Source organism: Mesoplodon mirus (genome assembly GCF_964341445.2).
Source record: "Mesoplodon mirus genome assembly, chromosome: 3".
Taxonomy (NCBI): domain Eukaryota; kingdom Metazoa; phylum Chordata; class Mammalia; order Artiodactyla; family Ziphiidae; genus Mesoplodon; species Mesoplodon mirus.
The window spans coordinates 86,922,150-86,943,900 of record NC_138978.1 but is presented as its reverse complement, the minus strand read 5'-3'; the positions used below and the strand labels follow the sequence as shown (position 1 = coordinate 86,943,900).

The following is a 21,751-nucleotide window of genomic DNA, read 5'->3' as shown; positions in this document are numbered from 1 at the left end:
TAAGAAAAACATGGCAATTTTTATCATCTGTATTCCAGGTGCAAAAAGAGAAGAAGAAAAAATGTCAGAAATTATGAGAAAGCATGTTGAATTGTAAAATTTAAATTGTAAGGGACCTTTGTGCAATTTCTCATTTTACAATGAAAGAAGCCAAGGCTCAGAGATTAAATGACTTGCCCAAAATCACATATCTAATTAATAGCAGGGCTAGAAATAGATTCCATATCTCTTGATTCCCAGGCAATACCATTTCTATAAAATGAAATTGACTTTTAGTTATCAGTGGAGAATTGAAAATCAAACCTGTAATATACAAACTCTTTCAACTTTCCACCCCCCCCAACTATTATATTTCTCTGTTTCTGCACCCATCCATAACTCTCTATTTATTTTGAAAGAAGAATTATCTTTTCTTCTATTCAAAGTTTATCTCTACACCTGTAATCGTAATCTTTCCAATTCTGCCCCCTCTGGGTCTTTAGGAGACCAGCTATCTCTCTCCTCTTGCCCTTATTTTCAGTATCTTCTCCCTGTGGCCTCTTCCTTTTCAGCATATAAATATGCTCAAGTCTCTTCCTTCTTTAGCTGCCAGTCCCCATCTAGCCAGATGGTCTTCTTCTCTTTATATTTCCACTGCATTTTGTACCTACTTCTCTTTTCAGGACATAGCATACTGTGTATGTGTATCAAGGCACAAAAGTAGAATAATGTGTGCTGGAGTTGTAGGTACAGTTGAAGGATAGAGAAGGATTTGGATAGTGAAGAAAAGGATAGAGGTTATTTAAAGTGAAGGAAACTCGCTTTAAATTTTACTGGGGCATTTTACTGGAGCAAACTTCTACTAGCTTGTGAGATGATTATTAAATTCTGGGGCATCTTTCAGGCATTATTAAAGTTTAATTATATAAACTTTCAATTAAGTTATAAATAAAACACAAAGGTTATAAATATTAAAAACTAACCATTTCCTAATTATTCTACTACATTTTACTGTTATCTGTATTCTTGAGATTATTTGCATCAATATTTGTATCTGTATGGTGGAAATACTGTATAAAGGGGTGCTATTGTGCATTTCTTCCCAACTTTGCATTCAGTTACGTCACACTGGTAGCTTGAAATCAGTCATGGTGGGAATACTTATAGAATGGAAATCAGCAAACACTACAAATCAGGGCTTAACTTATTGTTTTGTTTATTGTTTATACTTAAGAAAGTGAAGGAGAAAATGATAGTAGTGCAGATTTAATTTATCAGTGTGTCATGTCTGTAGCCCTTACATTGTGGATAGCAAGAAAAATTGAAGGAATATTCGTCTAGCATTTGAAAATTATTATCTAATTCAGCAAGGAAATTGCTTAAGGCTATGGGTGAATGAGTGAAATCCCAACATATGTCTTTTTTGTTTTACTTTTATTAAAGTCAACAAAAATATCAAACAATGTTTGAATTGACAAATGAATGTGAGAACTACATTCATTTATCAATTGCAACCATAGGTTGATACAGATACAAGAATTTGGCAAAATTCAATGAAAACATTCAGTGATAATCAATTAGATATATGGAATTTACATTTAAGCATGCTGTATATTTTATCATTATTTGTAAATTGTGTGCTATACATCCTTTACATATAATACATATATATGCATAAAATTTTTTGGAGAAGCAAGTTATTAAATATTTATTAACCACTGCTATGGAAAACTGCACAAGTAAAGGCATTTAGTCCCCATAACAATCATATGTATTAGGTACTATTATTTATTTATTTATTTATTTATTTATTTATTTATTTGGTTGGTTGGTTGGTTGTATTGGGTCTTAGTTGCGGCAGGCAGGCTCCATAGTTGTGGCTCGCCGGCTCCTAAGTTGTGGCATGCGAACTCTTAGTTGTGGCATGCATGTGGCATCTAGTTCCCAGACCAAGGATCGAACCCGGGCCCCTTGAATTGGGAGCGGGGAGTCTTAACCATGCCACCAGGGAAGTTCCATGTTAGGTACTATTATTATCCTCATTTTGCAGAGGAGAAAACTAGGCTCAGAGTTTAAATGACTTGTCTAAGATCATCCAACTAGTAAATGATAGAGATAGAATTTTCACGCAGGTAGTCTGGCTCTAAACCCAGGCTATAAACAATGGATAACACTGAGGATATTTTAGCAGGAGAAAAATAACAATATATTTTCATAACAATACTCAAAATTAACTACTTTTAGGGAGAAGAGATGGGGGAGGAAGCCCATTTTAGAAGCTATTACAATCCAATCTTGGAGTAAGATTATTCTTAGGTAGGAATTAAGAGGGAAAATTAATTCTGTCTATAAGAATACCTTGAAAATTAAATTTAGTGCAGCAATCACTACATGTAATACAGTAAATAGAATTGTTGAATACAATACTCAGCAATGCTTTAGAACACTACTACTCAAGACCTCTGTTTAGTAGTTGAAAGATGTGTTTGATATGTCAATAGATAATGATGCTTAAGGTTTAAAAAGTGCCTATACTCATTTATACATACACATGACAGATTTTTCTAGATGGACCTATTCTACAACTTCAAATGAGAAAGCCCCTCAAACAATGCTGTTCAACAGAAATCTTAATGCATCTGAAAACCAGGATTTGACAGATGCGGTTAAAAGTAATTCTTCATTTTCAGAAGTTTTGAATGTGAACTTTGAATTGGGAAATGAAGTTTGGGATGATTTTGATGATGAAAACTTAATAGAAGTTACTAGCTTTTCAGCTGATACCGAGAAGACAAAAACATCAGGTAAATAGCATGAAATATATTTCATTTGTATGTATGTATTTTTGTATATATGTGTGTATTGTATTTGAAATATATGTTAGAATGAAATAATTTTATGAGAAATTATTTGAATATTTTTCAGTTAAGCTTTTGGGACTAATTTTCTTTGTCTTTTTTGTGTGCTTGCTTAATTAGTTTCAGTTTGTTAAGATTATAATTTTTAGCAAAAGTAAAATTTGACCCTCCCACAAATAACATTTCCTATCCCTAGGGACAGAGGTCAAGGTTATTCCATGATGATGATATAGCAAATGAGCTTTTTTCTATTCTATTGCTCCTTATCTTGTTAAAGGCTCTATTCAAATTCAGATTGTTTATCGAATTTTCCCTCATAAAACAGACTATCCTGCTGTCCATTTTAAGATCTCACGTAGTCTGGTAATGTTTGTGAAAAACAAAAATGTTCCAATTTAAAAAATATTCTTTTTTCACATGCTAGCAAAAAACATAAAAAGGTAACTTTTATTTCTAGTAGAAATATTGACTTTTCAAGTATAAATAAATAACAGGAAAAGATTAGTTTCTCTTGTATTAGATATTGTGTTTAAATCATATACAATCCAAAAATAATGGGACTAGGCCTTTGAGTTACTGGTGAATTCACTCTATTTCACCAAATCAGAGAAGTGAAAATCTTGGTAAGTATAGACAAGATAGGGAGATGGAGATACTCTTTCCCAGGATGGCTGACAGATGGAAATCAGTCCCTTGCAAACCATTGAAAATATTAAATGGACTTCGACTTGATCATTTACATGGCTTAAAAATAAATAAATAAATAAATAAATAAATAAATAAATGATAGTGGTTGGAGACCTTTTAATATAGTGACTAATAAGCTAACCTATGTGTTTTGTAGTTTTACTCTCTTAGCTTCCCTCCTTTGTTTTGTCTATGCACATTAAATTTGATTATTGAGAAGAATTTTTCATTCTCTCCTTAACCAGATCATACCTGTTTGGAGAGATATTCTACTCTAGAATAGAATACAGATATTCTATTCGATATATTTCAAAATGTTATCTCTTTACCTAGGATTTGGAAACACTTTGAGTTCAAGAACCAGGGAAAGTAAGCTACCCTTCCAAGAATCAAAAAGCAAATTCCAAAGAGAAATGTCAAACAGGCAAGTTTTAGAACTTTATTTTAAAATACTTACAACTTTATATCCTTCTGACATGTAAGTGGAGATGGGGGTCAAGTCATTAGATGTCAGAGAAGCAATAGGGTATTAGCCAACTTAAAGCCTCTTAACCTTATAGCTGTGTTTCTCAAAGTGCTGTTGTCAGACCACCTAAAAATCAAAATTACCCAACGGTGCACATTAAAAATGCACATTCCTGGGCCCCATGCTAGACTTACTGAATCATGGTCTCTGGGGCTGGAGCTGAGGAATCTTCACTTTTTATAAGATGTGAAAACTGAATAGGAGTTGGACAGGTAGAAAAGAGGAGACTAAGGCATTCCAGGTAGAAGAGTACATGTAAAGGGATAAGGCTTGAAAAGGCATCCCATGCTCAAGGGTCAGTAAAGTGTGGTCTATGTAGCCATAGAATTAAGGCTGAGATTGCTGAGGTCTGTGAGGGGCCATGAATGCCATATTTAGATACCTGTGCTGTATCCAGTAGGTCAGGGGTCACAAGCTCAAACTGCCTTTGGGATTTCATGGGCCAAGGTTAACTGTAGAGTGTCCCATCTAAAGGGAATAATCACTACTCAGCTCCAACCAGTTGTTGCTGTACAGGAAATGTGAGTCTAGTGTTGTCAGATATCCTGATTTTTCAAAAAGCTAAGATCTAAAATTTATGTGACATCTCCTGACTTGTAAATTTTTTTAACATCTTTATTGGAGTATAATTGCTTTACAATTGTGTGTTAGTTTCTGATTTATAACAAAGTGAATCAGTTATACATATACATATGTCCCCGTATTTCTTCCCTCTTGCATCTCTGTCCCTCCCACCCTCCTTATCCCACCCCTCTAGATGGTCACAAAGCACCGAGCTGATCTCCTTGTGCTATGTGGCTGCTTCCCACTAGCTATTTTATGTTTGGTAGTGTATATATGTCGATGCCACTCTCTAACTTTGTCCCAGCTTACCCTTCCCCCTCCTCATATCCTCAAGTCCATTCTCTAGTAGGTCTGTATCTTTATTCCCATCTTGCCCCTAGGTTATTCATGAACATTTTTTTTAGAGTCCATATATATGTGTTAGCATACGGTATTTGTTTTTCTCTTTTTGACTTACTTCACTCTGTATGACAGTGTCTAGGTCCATCCACCTCACTACAAATAACTCAGTTTCGTTCCTTTTTATGGCTGAGTAATATTCCATTGTATATATGTGCCACATCTTCTTTATCCATTCATCTATGGATGGACACTTGGGTTGCTTCCATGTCCTGGCTACTGTAAACAGGGCTGCAATGAACATTTTGGTACATGACTCTTTTTGAATTATGGTTTACTCAGGGTATATGCCCAATGGTGGGATTGCTGAGTCATATGGTAGTTCTATTTTTAGTTTTTTAAGGAACGTCCATACTGCTCTCCATAGTGGCTGTATCAATTTACATTCCCTCCAACAGTGCAAGAGGGTTCCCTTTTCTGCACACCCTGTCCAGCATTTATTGTTTGTAGATTTTTTGATGATGGCCATTCTGACCGGCGTGAGATGATATCTCATTGTAGTTTTGATTTGCATTTCTCTAATGATTAATGATGTTGAGCATTCTTTCATGTGTCTGTTGGCAATCTGTATGTCTTCTTTGGAGAAATGTCTATTTAGGTCTTCTGCCCATTTTTGGATTGGGTTGTTTGTTTTTTTAATGTTGAGCTGCATGAGCTGCTTGTAAAATTTGGTGATTAATCCTTTGTCAGTTGCTTCATTTGCAAATATTTCTCCCATTCTGAGGGTTGTCTTTTCATCTTGTTTATGGTTTCCTTCGCTGTGCAAAAGCTTTCAAATTTCATTAGGTCCCATTTGTTTATTTATTTTATTTCCATTTCTCTAGGAGGTGGGTCAAAAAGGATCTTGCTGTGATTTATGTCATAGAGTGTTCTGCCTATGTTTTCCTCTAAGACTTTGATGGTGTCTGGCCTTACATTTAGGTCTTTAATCCATTTTGAGTTTATTTTTGTGTATGGCGTTAGGAAGTGTTCTAATTTCATTCCTTTACATGTAGCGGTCCAGTTTTCCCAGCACCACTTATTAAAGAGGCAGTCTTTTCTCCACTGTATATTCTTGCCTCCTTTATCAAAGATAAGGTGACCATATGTGTGTGGTTTTATCTCTCGGCTTTCTATCCTGTTCCATTGATCTATATTTGTTTCTGTGCCAGTACCATACTGTCTTGATTACTGTACCTTTGTAGTATAGTCTGAAGTCAGGGAGCCTGATTCCTCCAGCTCCGTTTTTCTGTCTTAAGGTTGCTTTGGCTATTCCGAGTCTTTTGTGTTTCCACACAAATTATGAAATTTTTTGTTCTAGTTCTGTGAAAAATGCCAGTTGTAGTTTGATAGGGATTGCATTGAATCTGTAGATTGCTTTGGGTAGTAGAGTCATTTTCACAATGTTCATTCTTCCAATCCAAGAACATGGTATATCTCTCCATCTATTTGTATCATCTTTAATTCCTTTCACCAGTGTCTTATAGTTTTCTGCATACAGGTCTTTTGTCTCCTTAGGTAGGTTTATTTCTAGGTATTTTATTCTTTTTGTTGCAATGGTAAATGGGAGTGTTTCCTTAATTTCTCTTTAAGATTTTTCATCATTAGTGAATAGGAATGCAAGAGATTTCTGTGCATTAATTTTGTATCCTGCTACTTTACCAAATTCATTGATTAGCTCTAGTAGTTTTCTGGTAGCATCTTTAGGATTCTCTATGTTTAGTATCATGTCATCTGCAAACAGTGACAGCTTTACTTATTCTTTTCCAATTTGGATTCCTTTTATTTCCTTTTCTTCTCTGATTGCTGTGGCTAAAACTTCCAAAATTATGTTGAATAAGAGTGGTGAGAGTGGGTAGCCTTGTCTTGTTACTGATCTTAGTAGAAATGGTTTCAGTTTTTCACCATTGAAGATGATGTTGAGTGCGTTTTTCATATATGGCCTTTATTATGTTGAGGAAAGTTCCCTCTATGCCTACTTTCTGGAGGGTTTTTATCATAAATGGATATTGAATTTTGTTGAAAGCTTTTTGTGCATCTATTGAGATGATCATATGATTTTTCTCCTTTAATTTCTTAATATGGTGTATCATGTTGATTGATTTGCATATATTGAAGAATCCTTGCATTCCTGGGATAAACCCCACTTGATCATGGTGTATTATCCTTTCAGTGTGCTGTTGGATTCTGTTTGCTAGTATTTTGTTGAGGACTTTTGCATGTCTGTTCATCAGTGATATTGGCCTGTAGTTTTCTTTCCTTGTGACATCTTTGTCTGGTTATGGTATCAGAGTGAAGGTGTTTGGGAGTGTTCCTACCTCTGCTATATTTTGGAAGAGTTTGAGAAGGATAGGTGTTAGCTCTTCTCTAAATGTTTGATAGAATTCTCCTGTGAAGCCATCTGGTCCTGGGCTTTTGTTTGTTGGAAGATTTTTTTTTTTTTTTTTTTTTTTTTTGCAGTACACGGCCTCTCACTGTTGTGTCCTCTCCCGTTGCGGAACACAGGCTCTGGACGTGCAGGCTCAGCGGCCATGGCTCACGGGCCCAGCCGCTCCGTGGCATGTGGAATCTTCACAGACCGGGGCACGAACCCGTGTCCCCTGCATTGGCAGGCGGACTCTCAACCAGTGCGCCACCAGTGAAGCCCCTTGTTGGAAGATATTTTAATCACAGTTTCAATTTCAGTGCTTATGGTTGGTCTATTTATATTTCTATTTCTTCCTGGTTCAGTCTCGGGAGGTTGTGCGTATCTAAGAATTTGTCCATTTCTTCCAGTTTATCCTTTTTATTGGCATACAGTTGCTTGTAGTGATCTCTCATGATCCTTTGTATTTCTGCAGTGTCAGTTGTTACTTCTCCTTTTTCATTTCTCATTCTATTGATTTGAGTCTTCTCCCTTTTTTTCTTGATGAGTTTGGCTAATGGTTTATCAATTTTGTTAATCTTCTCAAAGAACCAGCTTTTAGTTTTATTGATCTTTGCTACTGATTTCTTCATTTATTTTTCATTTATTTCTGATCTGATCTTTATGATTCCTTTCCTTCTGCTAATTTTGAAGGTTGTTGTTCTTCTTTCTCTAATTACTTTAGGTGTAAGTTTAGGTTGTTTATTTGAGGTATTTCATGTTTGTTAAGGTAAGATTGTATTGCTATAAACTTCCCTCTTAGAACTGCTTTTCCTGCATCCCATAGGTTTTGGGTGTCATGTTTTCATTGTCATTTGTTTCTAGGTATTTTTTTATTTCCTCTTTGATATCTTCAGTGATCTCTTGGCTATTAAGTAGTGTGTTGTTTAGCCTCCACGTGTTTGTATTTCTTACAGATTTTTTTGTGTAATTGATATCTAGTCGCACCGTGTTGTGGTCAGAAAAGATACTTGATACCATTTCAATTTTATTAAATTTACCAAGGCTTGATTTGTGACCCAAGATATGATCTATCCTGGAGAATGTTCCATGAGCACTTGAGAAGAATGTGTATTCTGTTGTTTTTGGATGGAATGTCCTATAAATATCAATTCAGTCCATCTTGTTTAATGTATCATTTAAAGCTTGTTTTTCCATATTTATTTTCATTTTGGATGATCTGTCCATTGGTGAAAATGAGGTGTTAAAGTCCCCTACTATGATTGTGTTACTGTCGATTTCCCCTTTTATGGCTGTTAGCATTTCCCTGATGTATTGAGGTGCTCCTATGTTGGGTGCATAAATATTTACAGTTGTTATATCTTCTTCTTGGATTGATCCCTTAATCATTATGTAGTGTCCTTCTTTGTCTCTTTTAATAGTCTTTATTTTAAAATCTATTTTGTCTGATATGAGAATTGCTACTCCAGCTTTCTATAGATTTCCATTTGCATGGAATATCTTTTTCCATCCCCTTACTTTCAGTCTGTATGTGTCCCTAGGTGTGAAGTGGGTCTCTTGTAGACAGCATATATACGGGTCTTGTTTTTGTATCCATTCAGCCAATCTATGTCTTTGGTTGCAGCATTTATTCCTTTACATTTAAGGTAATTATCGATATGTATGTTTCTATTACTATTGTCTTAATTGTTTTGGGTTTGTTATTATAGGTCTTTTCCTTCTCTTTTGTTTCCTGCCTAGAGAAGTTCCTTTAGCATTTGTTGTAGAGCTGGTTTGGTGGTGCTGAATTCTCTTAGCTTTTGCTTGTCTGTAAAGCTTTTAATTTCTCCAGCAAGTCTGAATGAGATCCTTGCTGGGTAGAGTAATCTTGGTTGTAGGTTTTTCTCCTTTATCACTTTAAATATGTCCTGCCACTCCCTTCTGGCCTGCAGAGTTTCTGCTGAAAGATCAGCTGTTAACCTTATGGGGATTCCCTTATGTTTTATTTGTTGTTTTTCCCTTGCTGCTTTTAATATTTGTTCTTTGTATTTAATTTTTGATAGTTTGATTAATATGTGTCTTGGCGTGTTTCTCCTTGGATTTATCCTGTATGGGACTCTCTGTGCTTCCTGGACTTGATTGACTATTTCCTTTCCCATATTAGGGAAGTTTTCAAATATAATCTCTTCAAATATTTTCTCAGTCCCTTTCTTTTTCTCTGCTTCTTCTGGGACCCCTATAATTCGAATGTTGGTGCTTTTAATGTTGTCCCAGAGGTCTCTGAGACTGTCCTCAAGTCTTTTCATTCTTTTTTCTTTATTCTGCTCTGTGGTAGTTATTTCCACTATTTTATCTTGCAGGTCACTTATCCATTCTTCTGCCTCAGTTATTTTGCTATTGATCCCTTCTAGAGAATTTTTAATATCATTTATTGTTTTGTTCATCACTGTTTGTTTTCTCTTTACTTCTTCTAATCCTTGTTAAACGTTTCTTGTATTTTCTCCATTCTATTTCCAAGATTTTGGATCATCTTTACTATCATTACTCTGAATTCTTTTTCAGGTAGACTGCCTATTTCTGCTTCATTTGTTAGGTCTGGTGGGTTTTTGCCTTGCTCCTTCATCTGCTGTGTGTTTCTCTGTGTTCTCATTTTGCTTAACTTACTGTGGTTGGGGTCTTCTTTTTGCAGGCTGCAGGTTCGTAGTTTCCATTGTTTTTGGTGTCTGTCCCCAGTGGCTAAGGTTGGTTCAATGGGTTGTGTAGGCTTCCTGGTGGAGGGGACTAGTGCCTGTGTTCTGATGGATGAGGCTGGATGTTGTCTTTCTGTTGGGCACATCCATGTCTGGTGGTGTGTTTTGGGGTGTCTGTGGCCTTATTATGATTTTAGGCAGCCTCTCTGCTAATGGATGGGGTTTTGTTCCTGTCTTGCTAGTTGTTAGGCATAGGGTGTCCAGCATTGTAGCTTTCTGGTTGTTGAGTGGAGCTGGGTCTTGGCGCTGAGATGGAGATCTCTGGGAGATTTTTGCTGTTTGGTATTATGTGGAGCTGGGAGGTCTCTTGTGCAGCAACGTCCTGAACTCGACTCTCCCACCTCAGTGACACAGCCCTGATGCCTGGCTGTAACACCAAGAGCCTGTCCTCCACACGGCTCAGAATAAAAGGGAGAAAAAAAAAAGAAGAAGGAAAGAAAGAAGATAAAATAAAATAAAATAAAACAGTTATTAAAATAAAAAATAATTATTAAGAAAAAAAATTTATGTATTAAAAGAATTAAAACGGACAGACAGAACCCTAGGACAAATGGTAAAAGCAAATCTATACAGACAAAATCACACAGGGAAGCATACACATACACACTCACAAAAAGAAAAAGCGAAAAAAAGATATATATCGTTGCTCCCAAAGTCCACCTCCTCAATTTGGGATGATTCGTTGTCTATTCATGTATTCCACAAATGCAGGGTACATGAAGTTGATTGTGGAGATTTAATCCGCTGCTTCTGAGGCTGCTGGGAGATATTTCCCTTTCTCTTCTTTGTTCGCACAGCTCCTGGTGTTCAGCTTTGGATTTGGACCCACCTCTGCATGTAGTTTCCCTGAGGGCGATGGTTCTTGGCTCAGACAGGACGGAGTTAAAGGAGCAGCTGATTCGGGGGCTCTGGCTCACTCAGGCCGGAGGGAGGGAGGGGTACGGATGCAGGCCGACCTGTGGTGGCAGAGGCTGGTGTGACGTTGCACCAGCCTGAGACACGCCGTGCATTCTCACAGGGAAGTTGTCCCTGGATCCCGGGACCCTGGAAGTAGCGGGCTGCACAGGCTCCCGGGAGGGGTGGTGTGGACAGTGACTTGTGCTCGCACACAGGCTTCTTGGTGGCGCAGCAGCAGCCTTAGTGTCTCGTGCCCGTCTCTAGGGTCCATGCTGATAGCCGCGGCTCGTGCCCGTCTCTGGAGTTCCTTTAAGTGGTGCTCTTAATCCCCTCTCCTCGTGCACCAGGAAACAAAGAGGCAAGAAAAAGTCTCTTGCCTCTTCGGCAGCTCCAGACCTTTTTCCCAGACTCCCTCCCGGCTAGCCGTGACGCAGTAGCCCTCTTAGGCTGTGTTCACGCAGCCAACCTCTAGTCCTCTCCCTGGGATCCGACCTTGGAAGCCTGAGCCTCAGCTCCCAGCCCCCGCCTGCCCCGGCGGGTGAGCAGACAAGCCTCTCGGGCTGGTGAGTGCTGGTCGGCACCGATCCTCTGTGCGGGAATCTCTCCGCTTTGCCCTCCGCACCCCTGTTGCTGCGCTCTCCTCCGTGGCTCTGAAGCTTACCCCGTCCGACACCCGCAGTCTCCATCCACAAAGGGGCTTCCTAGTGTGTGGAAACCTTTCCTCCTTCACAGCTCCATCCCACTGGTGCAGGTCCCGTCCCTATCCTTTTGTCTCTGCTTTTTCTTTTTTCTTTTGCCCTACCCAGGTACGTGGGGAGTTTCTTGCCTTTTGGGAGGTCTGAGGTCTTTTACCAGTGTTCAGTAGGTGTTCTGTAGGAGTTGTTCCACGTGTAGATGTATTTCTGATGTATTTGTGGGGAGGAAGGTGATCTCCGCGTCTTACTCTTCCACCATCTTGAAGCTCTCCTGCCTTTTATATTTTGACAACTAATTTTTTAAAATGTGATATGGTCTGCAGCACCCTCTCTCCAAAAAATAATAATAATGCTTGTAGACTGTATGTAGCCTAGAGGCCTCTAGTTTTTGATCTCCATAGTGAGCCAGTGAGGGCCCATCCAAAATATTTAAGCACAGTTTATATAATTTAATCAGAAAAAATCATTCTAGCAGTGATATCTAGAATGATTTGTAGAGGGTGGGACCAGCAGTGGCATGGAGGCCAATGAGAAAGGCAGGCTATGATGAGGCCTCAACTAGGGTAGAGGTGATGGAAACTGAGAGGTAGAATTGGATTTTTCAAATAGTTCATAGATAACACAGATTAGATTTAGCAATTGCTAGAATATGGTAGTAAAGGAAGAGGGAAGAATAAATGGCAAGTGGGTAGACTGAGGTATTTATCTGAGAATATAGAACATAGACGTTTGGGAAAAAAATAATAACTTTAGAAATGTTCAACTTAAAGTATCTTTTTTAAAATTTTTATTTTATTTTTTATACAGCAGGTTCTTATTAGTTATCTATTTTATACATATTAGTGTATATATATTAATCTCAATCTCCCAATTCATCACACCACCACCACTGCCCATCCCTGCAACTTATAGTATCTTTGTAGAAATGTAAAATGCATTTGAATATTGGACCTGATTAGAACTCAAGGAAGAGAAATTATAACCAGAGCCAAAACTTTCCCGCAGAGAAGAAACACTGATAACTTTTTATTCATGGTCCAATTTTCTACTTAAGGATTATTTATGTCTCCTGCTTTAAAAAATTTTTAAATTTGTGGTGTCTTTTGAAACTTTGCTATTATTTAGTCATTTTACTGAACATTAGTATCAACATCACAGAATCATAGATTTCAGAGAATTCCAGAGTTGAAGGGGGCTTAACTTAAATGTCATTTAGTCTCCCCATCACTGGATCCTTGAATAACCATCCAACATCACTGGCAATTAATCATGCTATTTCTACCAAGACAACTCCAGTGTCCAGGAGCTTATTCACTCTTCAGTACTTGTTCCATGTTTGGATCTCTCAAATCACTCAATAGCTTTTAAAAATATTTGCCTAAAATTTGTTTTTTTATCATTTCCATTCATTGTTTCTAACTGAGTCATACTGAATAAACAGACTAGAAACATCAAAGTGGAACAAAGCTGGGGGTATAGAGAAAATAGGCAAATCACAAGTAGGAAGATAACAAGGCATATGAACAGTTTTGTGCACCACACTTTTAGAAAACTACAAATAATTTTGGGAGAGTTTAGAAGTGACCAACAGAAGATAAGTGGGTTTAAAAAGGAATCCTATCAAGAAACCTCTGAGAAACCAGTGCCAGAAGTTGCTGCTAGGAAGAAGGCCTGTGGGATCTGAGGGTCTGAGATGAAAAGGAAACACATGCTTTTCCTTTCATACCCTTTTTACTATTTTAATTCCTTGCCATTCATCAGAGATAAAGAGATTCAGTTCTTATCAATATATGTGATTCTTCCCTACCCATATCTACTGTTTATTGCTCCTTGTATGACTGTCACATTTTAGCCTGTGTCAGCTTAAATTGTCTCCTCCTCATAGCGGCATCCATGACCACCTTTTTAAAGTGGGTTTGTGCCTCCACACTGTTATTTCCTATAATATTACTCATTTCATTTCTTTCATATCACTTCAGGATCTATAATTATATTTATTGTTTATTCATTGTCTGTCCCTCTATAGATGATAATCACCTGAGGATGTGTTTACTATTTGATACTTAGCTCCTAGTATAATGTCTGGCATACACTAGTGAATAATAAATGTTTTTTAATGAATTAATTTAATACAAAAAATTAAAGGTGAATTCTAGTATACGGTTATACATGAACAGATAGGTAGAGATGTCTGTCTACAGTGAGACCAGAATAGGGAAAGGAGACTAAAAGTTAAGCAAGTGGGATTTAGAAAAGATTTACAAACTGCTAGATGATAGATGATTAAGCATAAGACAATTTTAATGAAAATTGTTGTATGATTATTTCTGTAGGCCTTTAAAAGTAGTATTCTTATTTTATTTGGACTATATAAGTTGTTGTTTTGTCTAAAAGAAAGGAGATACACCAAGTTCTCCATGAGTCTAAGAAATGGAGCATTAATTTTGGGGTTGATAAATATGATAAACTCTAATCATATTTTCCAAAGAATCACTGTTGATCTAAATTAGAATGGTTTGTTTCTCTTATTTGCTGTATTTTATAAATAATTCACTTTGATTTTTAGTTTTGTTTCATCACATGAGAAGCCAGATATTTATTTATCAAATTCTGCTATGTCCAAGTTTGCTGCATCCTCCATGACAAAATTACCTCAACAAGCTGGAAATGCAAGTATTATAAGAAGAAGCACTTCTTTGTTTTTCTTTTAAATACCACCTGAATAGTTAAACCTTCAATGATTGCTAATTTTTTTAACCTCAAAATATAGGTCCATTTACAAGAAATAAAACAACAAAGTCTGTCGCCAGAGATTGAAAAGGTGTGCTTTACTCACTCTGAAAAAATATCAAGCTCTTCAAATTTTGTTAAGAAAGTGGATTGCTTTATTAGAAACAGTGAACATAAAAAGGAGATTGATTCCAGGTAAGAACTCTTTAAAAATATTTTGAAACTACACTAGTAAAAACTTTTTACAAAGAAGTTCAGTATTCCTTTTCCCTTGTTTCATTTTAAAGATCAGAACCTAAATGTTTTATTTACTTAAAGACATTAAAATTTTAGACCACTGGTGAGCTAAGCTCCTTAAGATAATTCAAAATATCAAATATCTCAATTTTTGAGAACCCATATATTTGATGCTAGTAATTAAAACATTATATTATGTTGATAAACTTTTTTTTACTGATTTGAATACACTATGTTGATAATATAAAGTGTAAGGTCACTTGAGAAATGAGATCAGCTAATTTTTTTAACATTCAAGTTGTATTTTAGCCACCAAGTTCTGTTACAATTCTACAGATTCAAAGAGAAACTCAGACTAAGTCTAATCAGTGCTCCAACTGCTGGTCATTTTTATGGGTAACTCTAGCAGTTTCACTCTCCTTGAATAGTCAAGGTTTATAGACCTGTTGACACTGATTAAATGGCATTACTTACCAATATGTTTAAAGAAATATCTAAGATACTTGTCTCTACCTTTCACAGTTTATGAACTCTTAATTTGCCCCAGACTTTTTACAAGGTTATGCACATTGAAATTTGTTTAATAAATTAACCTCTCAGCAATCTTCAAGTTTATCCATTTTATATTTATTATTATATTATTTATTGTAAATTTAAAAATAAATTGTGTTACAAAAATAGTTATTTTTACGTTTGCTTTTTCCTCCAGTTGGTATCATCCTGATGATGAAGCTGATGAAATGAAGTCTTTTCTGGGAATATTTGATGGTATTTTCTAAAACAATCAGACAAAAATGCTTTTTATATTAATAAGACAAAGTATTAAAGACACCTAATTACAAAGCATGATTTTTATTTTTAAAAAGTAGTTCATACTTGTTCAGAATTTTTTTTTTTTGGATTTGACTAGCTTTGTTGATTCTTTTGCAACAAAATATTTGGACTGATTTTTTTCCCCATCATACTGATAACTTCATGAAAAGCACTTTTGCAGTGGTTTTGTTTCATAAGTTGATAATTGTTTCATTTAGAAATAATTATTGGTTATTAGTTGGGTTTTGACGGAGACCAATTTTATATTTTCTTAACAAGAAGAAAGGTATTCTGAAAGCAAAATGATGGTAGGTCAGTGAATCTATCAATTTTTCACCATTATTATTTTGTTTTACTAAAGATTTTCAAGAATCCAATGACTGTCTGAACCTATTGTTATATCATTTCAAGCAACAATAAATGAAACATTAATCAATATAGACTGTTTAACTTGTTTCTTAATGTGAAAAATTATAAAACTTTGTTATGTTGACTTTTACTATAGCAAAAGCTATTTTATGTTATTTTCCAGTGGGATATATCTCAAATTTCTTTACTGTTAAGTAGTATATAGGCACTGTAAGCAATGTTTGTATTTTTATAGTTGGGTTTTGCTTTCTAATCCAGTCTGACCATCTTTGACTGTTTAGACCATTTACATTTTTTAATTTTCCCATGAATCCATAAGTATGGGTTAATTTTATCTTTTTTTCTTATTAGTTACTTATTTTATACATATTAGTGTATATATGTCAATTCCAATCTCCCAATTTATCCCATTACCACCACCACCCACCTCCCACTTTCCCCCATTGGTATCCATATGTTTGTTCTCTACATCTGTGTCTCTATTTCTGCCTTGCAAACTGGTTCATCTGTACCATTTTTCCAGATTCCACATGTATGCATTAATATACGATATTTGTTTTTCTCTTACTGACTTACTTCACTCTGTAGGACAGTCTCTAGGTCCATCCACGTCTCTACAAATGACCCAATTTCATTCGTTTTTATGGCTCAGTAATATTCCATTGTATATATGTACCACATCTTCTTTATCCATTTGTCTGTCGATGAGCATGTAGGTTGCTTCCATGACCTGGCTATTGTAAGTAGTGCTGCAATGAACATTGGGATGCCTGTGTCTTTTTGAATTATGGTTTTCTCTGGGTATATGCCCAGTACTGGGATTGCTGGGTCATATAGTAATTCTATTTTTAGTTTTATAAAGAACCTGCATACTGTTCTCCATAGTGGCTGTTTCCATTTACATTCCCACCAACAGTGCAAGAGGGTTCCCTTTTCTCCACGCCCTCTCCAGCATTTGTTGTTTGTAGATTTTCTGATGATGCCCATTCTAACTGCTGTGAGGTGATACCTCATTGTAGTTTTGATTTGCATTTCTCTAATAATTAGTGATACTGAGCAACTTTTCATGTGCCTCTTGGCCATCTGTATGTCTTCTTTGGAGAAATGTCTATTTAGGTCTTGTGCCCATTTTTGGATTGGGTTGTTTGTTTTATTAATATTGAACTGCATGAGCTGTTTATATAATTTGGAGATTAATCCTTTGTCTCTTGATTTGTTTGCAAATATTTTCTCCCATTCTGAGGGTTGTCTTTTCATCCTGTTTATAGTTTCCTTTGCTGTGCAAAAGGTTTTAAGTTTCATTAGGTCCCATTTGTTTATTTTTGTTTTTATTTCTGTTACTCTAGGAGATGGATCAAAAAAGATCTTGCTGTGATTTATGTCAAAGAGTGTTCTTCCTATGTTTTCCTCTAAGAGTTTTATAGTGTCCAGTCTTAGACTTAGATTTTTAATCCATTTTGAGTTTATTTTTGTGTATAGTGTTAGGGAGTGTTCTAATTTCATTCTTCTACATGTAGCTGTCCAGTTTTCCCAGCACCAGTTACTGAAGAGAATGCCTTTTCTCCATTGTGTATCCTTGCGTCCTTTGTCATAGATTAGTTGACCATAGGTGTGTGGATTTATCTCTGGGCTTTCTATCCTGTTCCATTGATCTATATTTCTGTTTTTGGGCCAGTACCATATTGTTTTGATTATGGTAGCTTTGTAGTATAGTCTGAAGTCAGTGAGTCTGATTCCTGCAGCTCTGTTTTTTTCCCTCAAGTTTGCTCTGATTACTCAGGGTCCTTTGTGTCTCCATACAAATTTGAAGATTTTTTTTGTTCTAGTTCTGTAAAAAATTCCATTGGTAATTTGACAGGGATTGCATTGAATCTGTAGATTGCTTTGGGTAGTATAGTCATTTTCACAATATTCATTCTTCCAATCCAAGAACATGGTATATCTCTCCATCTGTTTGTGTCATCTTTGATTTATTTCATCATTGTCTTATACTTTTCTGAGTACAGGTCTTTTGTCTCCCTAGGTAGGTTTATTCCTAGGTATTTTATTCTTTTTGTTGCAGTGGTGAATGGGATTGTTTCCTTAATTTCTCTTTCTGATCTTTTGTTGTTAGTGTATAGGAATGCAAGAGACTTCTGTGCATTAATTTTATATCCTGCAACTTTACCAAATTCATTGATTAGCTCTAGTAATTTTCTGGTAACATCTTTAGGATTATCTATGTATAGTATCATATCATCTGCAAACAGTGACAGTTTTACTTCTTTTTTTCCAATTTGGATTCTTGTTATTTCTTTTTCTTCTCTAATTGCTGTGGCTAGGACTTCTGAAACTATGTTGAATAATAGTGGCGGGACTGGACGTCCTTGTCTTGTTTCTGATCTTAGAGGAAATGGTTTCAGTTTTTCACCATTGAGAATGATGTTTACTGTAAGTTTGTCATATATGGCCTTTATTATGTTGAGGTAGGTTCCCTCTGTGCTCACTTTCTGGAGAGTTTTTATCATAAATGGGTGTTGAATTTTTTCCAGAGCTTTTTCTGTATCTATTGAAATGATCATATGGTTTTTATTCTTCAGTTTGTTAATATGGTGTATCACATTAATTGATTTGCATATACTGAAGGATCCTTGCATCCCTGGGATAAATCCCACTTGCTCATGATGTACGATCCTTTTAATGTGTTGTTGGATTCTGTCTGCTAGTATTTTGTTGAGGATTTTTGTGTCTATGTTCATCAGTGATATTGGTCTGTAATTTTCTTTTTTTGTAGTGTCTTTGTCTGGTTTTGGTATCAGGGTGATAGTGGCCTCATAGAATGAGTTTGGGAGTGTTCCTTTATCTGCAATTTTTTGGAAGAGTTTGAGAAGGATGGGTGTTAACTCTTCTTTAAATGTTTGATAGAATTCACCTGTGAAGCCATCTGGTCCTGGACTTTTGTTTGTTGGGTGGTTTTTAATCCCAGTTTCAATTTCACTACTTGTGATTCATCTGTTCATATTTTATATTTCTTCCTGGTTCAGTCTTGGAAGGTTTTACCTTTCTAAGAATTTGTCCATTTCTTCCAGGGTGTCCATTTTATTGCCATAGAGTTGCTTGTAGTAGTCTCTTATGATGCTTTGTATTTCTGCAGTGTCCATTGTAACTTCTCCTTTTTCATTTCTAATTTTATTGATTTGAGTCCTCTCCCTCTTTTTCTTGATGAGTCTGGCTAAAGGTTTATCAATTATGTTTATCTTCTCAAGGAACCAGGCTTTAGTGTTATTGATCTTTGCTATTGTTTTCTTTGTTTCTATTTAATTTATTTCTTCTCTGATCTTTATGATTTCTTTTCCTCTACTAACTTTGGGTTTTGTTTGTTCTTCTTTCTCTAGTTTCTTTAGGTGCAAGGTTAGATTGTTTATTTGCGATTTCCATGTTTCTTGAGGTAGAATTGTATTGCTATAAACTTCCCTCTTAGAACTGCTTTAGCTGAATCCCACAGGTTTTGGATCATCGTGTGTTTGTTGTCATTTGTCTCTAGGTATTTTTTGATTTCGTCTTTGATTTCTTAAGTGATCTCTTGGTTATTTAGTAATGCATTGTTTAGCTTCCATGTATTTGTGTTTTTTCCCCTGTAATATATTTCTAATCTCATAGCGTTGTGGTCGGAAAAGATGCTTGATATGATTTCAGTTTTCTTAAATGTACTGAGGCTTGATTTGTGACCCAAGATGTGATCTATCCTGGAGAACGTTCGTGTGCACTTGAGAAGAAAGTGTAATCTGCTGTTTTTGGATGGAATGTCCTATAAATATCAATTAAACCTATCTGGTCTATTGTGTCATTTAAAGCTTGTGTTTTCTTATTAGTTTTCTGTCTGGATGATCTGTCCATCGGTGTAAGTGAGGTGTTAAATTCCCCCACTATTATTGTGTTACTGTCAATTTCCTCTTCTATAGCTGTTAGCATTTGCCTTATGTATTGAGGTGCCTCTACGTTGGGTGCATATATATTTATAATTGCTAGATCTTCTTCTTGGATTGACCCCTTGATCATTATGTAGTATCCTTCCTTCTCTCTTGTAACATTATTTATTTTAGAGTCTATTTTATTTGATATGAGTTTTGCTACTCCAGCTTTCTTTTGACTTCCATTTCCATGGAAAATCTTTTTCCATCCCCTCACTTTCGGTCTGTATGTGTTCTTAGGTCTGAAGTGGGTCTCTTGTGGACAGCATATATATGGATCTTGTTTTTGTATCCATTCAGCAAGCCTGTGTCTTTTGTTTAGAGCATTTAATCCATTCACATTTAAGGTAATTATCGATATGTATGTTCCTATTTTCATATTTTTTCAGGTCCTTTTCTTCTCTTGTGTTTCCCACTAAGAGAAGTTCCTTTAGCATTTGCTGTGGAGCTGGTTTGGTGATGCTGAATTCTCTTAGCTTTTGCTTGTCTGTAAAGGTTTTAATTTCTCTGTTGAATCTGAATGAGATCCTTGCTCGGTAGAGTAATCTTGGTTGTAGGTTCTTCCCTTTCATCACTTTAAATATATCATTCCATTCCCTTCTGGCCTGTAGATTTTCTGATGAGAAATCTGCTGTTAACCTTATGGGAGTTCCCTTGTATGTTATTTGTTGTTTTTCCCTTGTTGCTTTTAATAATTTTTCTTTGTCTTTAATGTTTGTCAATTTGATTACTATGTGTCTTGGCTTGTTTCTCCTTGGGTTTATCCTGCCTTGGACTCTCTGCACTTCCTGGCCTTTGGTGGCTATTTCCTTTCCCATGTTAGAGAAATTTTCAACTATAACCTCTTTAAATATTTTCTCAGGGCCTTTCTCTCTCTCTTCTCCTTCTGGGACCCCTATAATGCAAATGTTGGTGTGTTTAATGTTGTCCCAGAGGTCTCTTAGGCTGTCTTCATGTCTTTTCATTCTTTTTTCTTTGTTCTTTATTGCCAGCAATGAATTACACCATTCTGTCTTCCAGGTCACTTATCCATTCTTCTGCCTCACTTATTCTGCTGTTGATTCCTTCTAGTGTATTTTTCATTTCAGTTATTGAATTGTTCATCTCTGTTTGTTTGTTCTTTCATTCTTCTAGGTGTTTGTTCTTTCATTCTTCTGGGTCTTTGTTAAACATTTCTTGCATCTTCTCGATCTTCGCCTCCATTCTTTTTCTGAGGTCCTGGATCATCTTCACTATCATTATTCTGAATTCTTTTTCTAGAAGGTTGCCTATCTCCACTTCATTTAATTCTTTTTCTGGGGTTTTATCTTGTTCATCCATCTGGTACATAGTCCTCTTCCTTTTCATTTTGTCTATCTTTCTGTGAATGTGGTTTTCGCTCCACAGGCTGCAGGATTGTAGCTCTTCTTGCTTCTGCTGTCTGCCTTCTGGTGGATGAGGCTATTTAAGAGGCTTGTGCAAGCTTCCTGATGTGAGGGACTCGGTGGTGGGTTGAGCTGGGTGTTGCTCTGGTGGGCAGAGCTCAGTAAAACTTTAATCCACTTGTCTGCTGATGAGTGAGGCTGGGTTCCCTCCCTGTTGGTTGTTTGGCCTGAGGCCACCCAGCACTGGAGGCTGTGAGCTCTTTGATGGGGCTAATGGGGGACTCCAGGATGGGTCATGCCAAGGAGTACTTCCCAGAACTTCTACTGCCAGTGTCCTTGTCCCCAGGGTGAGCCACAGCCACCCCCACCTCTGAAGACCCTCCAACACTAGCAGGTAAGTCTGGTTCAGTCTCCTACGGGGTCACTGCTCCTTACCCCTGGGTCCTGATGTGCACACTAATTGGTGTGTGCCCTCCAAGAGTGGAGTCTGTTTCCCCCAGTCCTGTTGAAGTCCTGCAATCAAATCCCACTAGCCTTCAAAGCCTGATTCTCTGGGAATTCCTCCTCCTGTTGCCAGACCTCCAGGTTGGGAAGCCTGACATGGGACTCA

At 36.5% G+C, this 21,751-nt stretch overlaps 1 protein-coding gene across 1 annotated transcript in view; it reads left to right on the top strand.

Moving 5' to 3' along the window:
- The window catches only part of HFM1 (helicase for meiosis 1), a 133,357-nt gene extending 117,569 nt beyond the window's left edge, over window positions 1-15,788 (top strand). Inside the window, exons 34-38 of the mRNA XM_082615146.1 lie at window positions 2,670-2,783; window positions 3,858-3,948; window positions 14,245-14,356; window positions 14,449-14,603; window positions 15,355-15,788. Coding sequence (XP_082471272.1) covers window positions 2,670-2,783; window positions 3,858-3,948; window positions 14,245-14,356; window positions 14,449-14,603; window positions 15,355-15,424 — 542 coding nt within the window. The 3' untranslated portion in view covers window positions 15,425-15,788. The remainder of the gene's footprint in view (window positions 1-2,669; window positions 2,784-3,857; window positions 3,949-14,244; window positions 14,357-14,448; window positions 14,604-15,354) is intronic.
- Window positions 15,789-21,751: the final 5,963 nt, after the last annotated feature.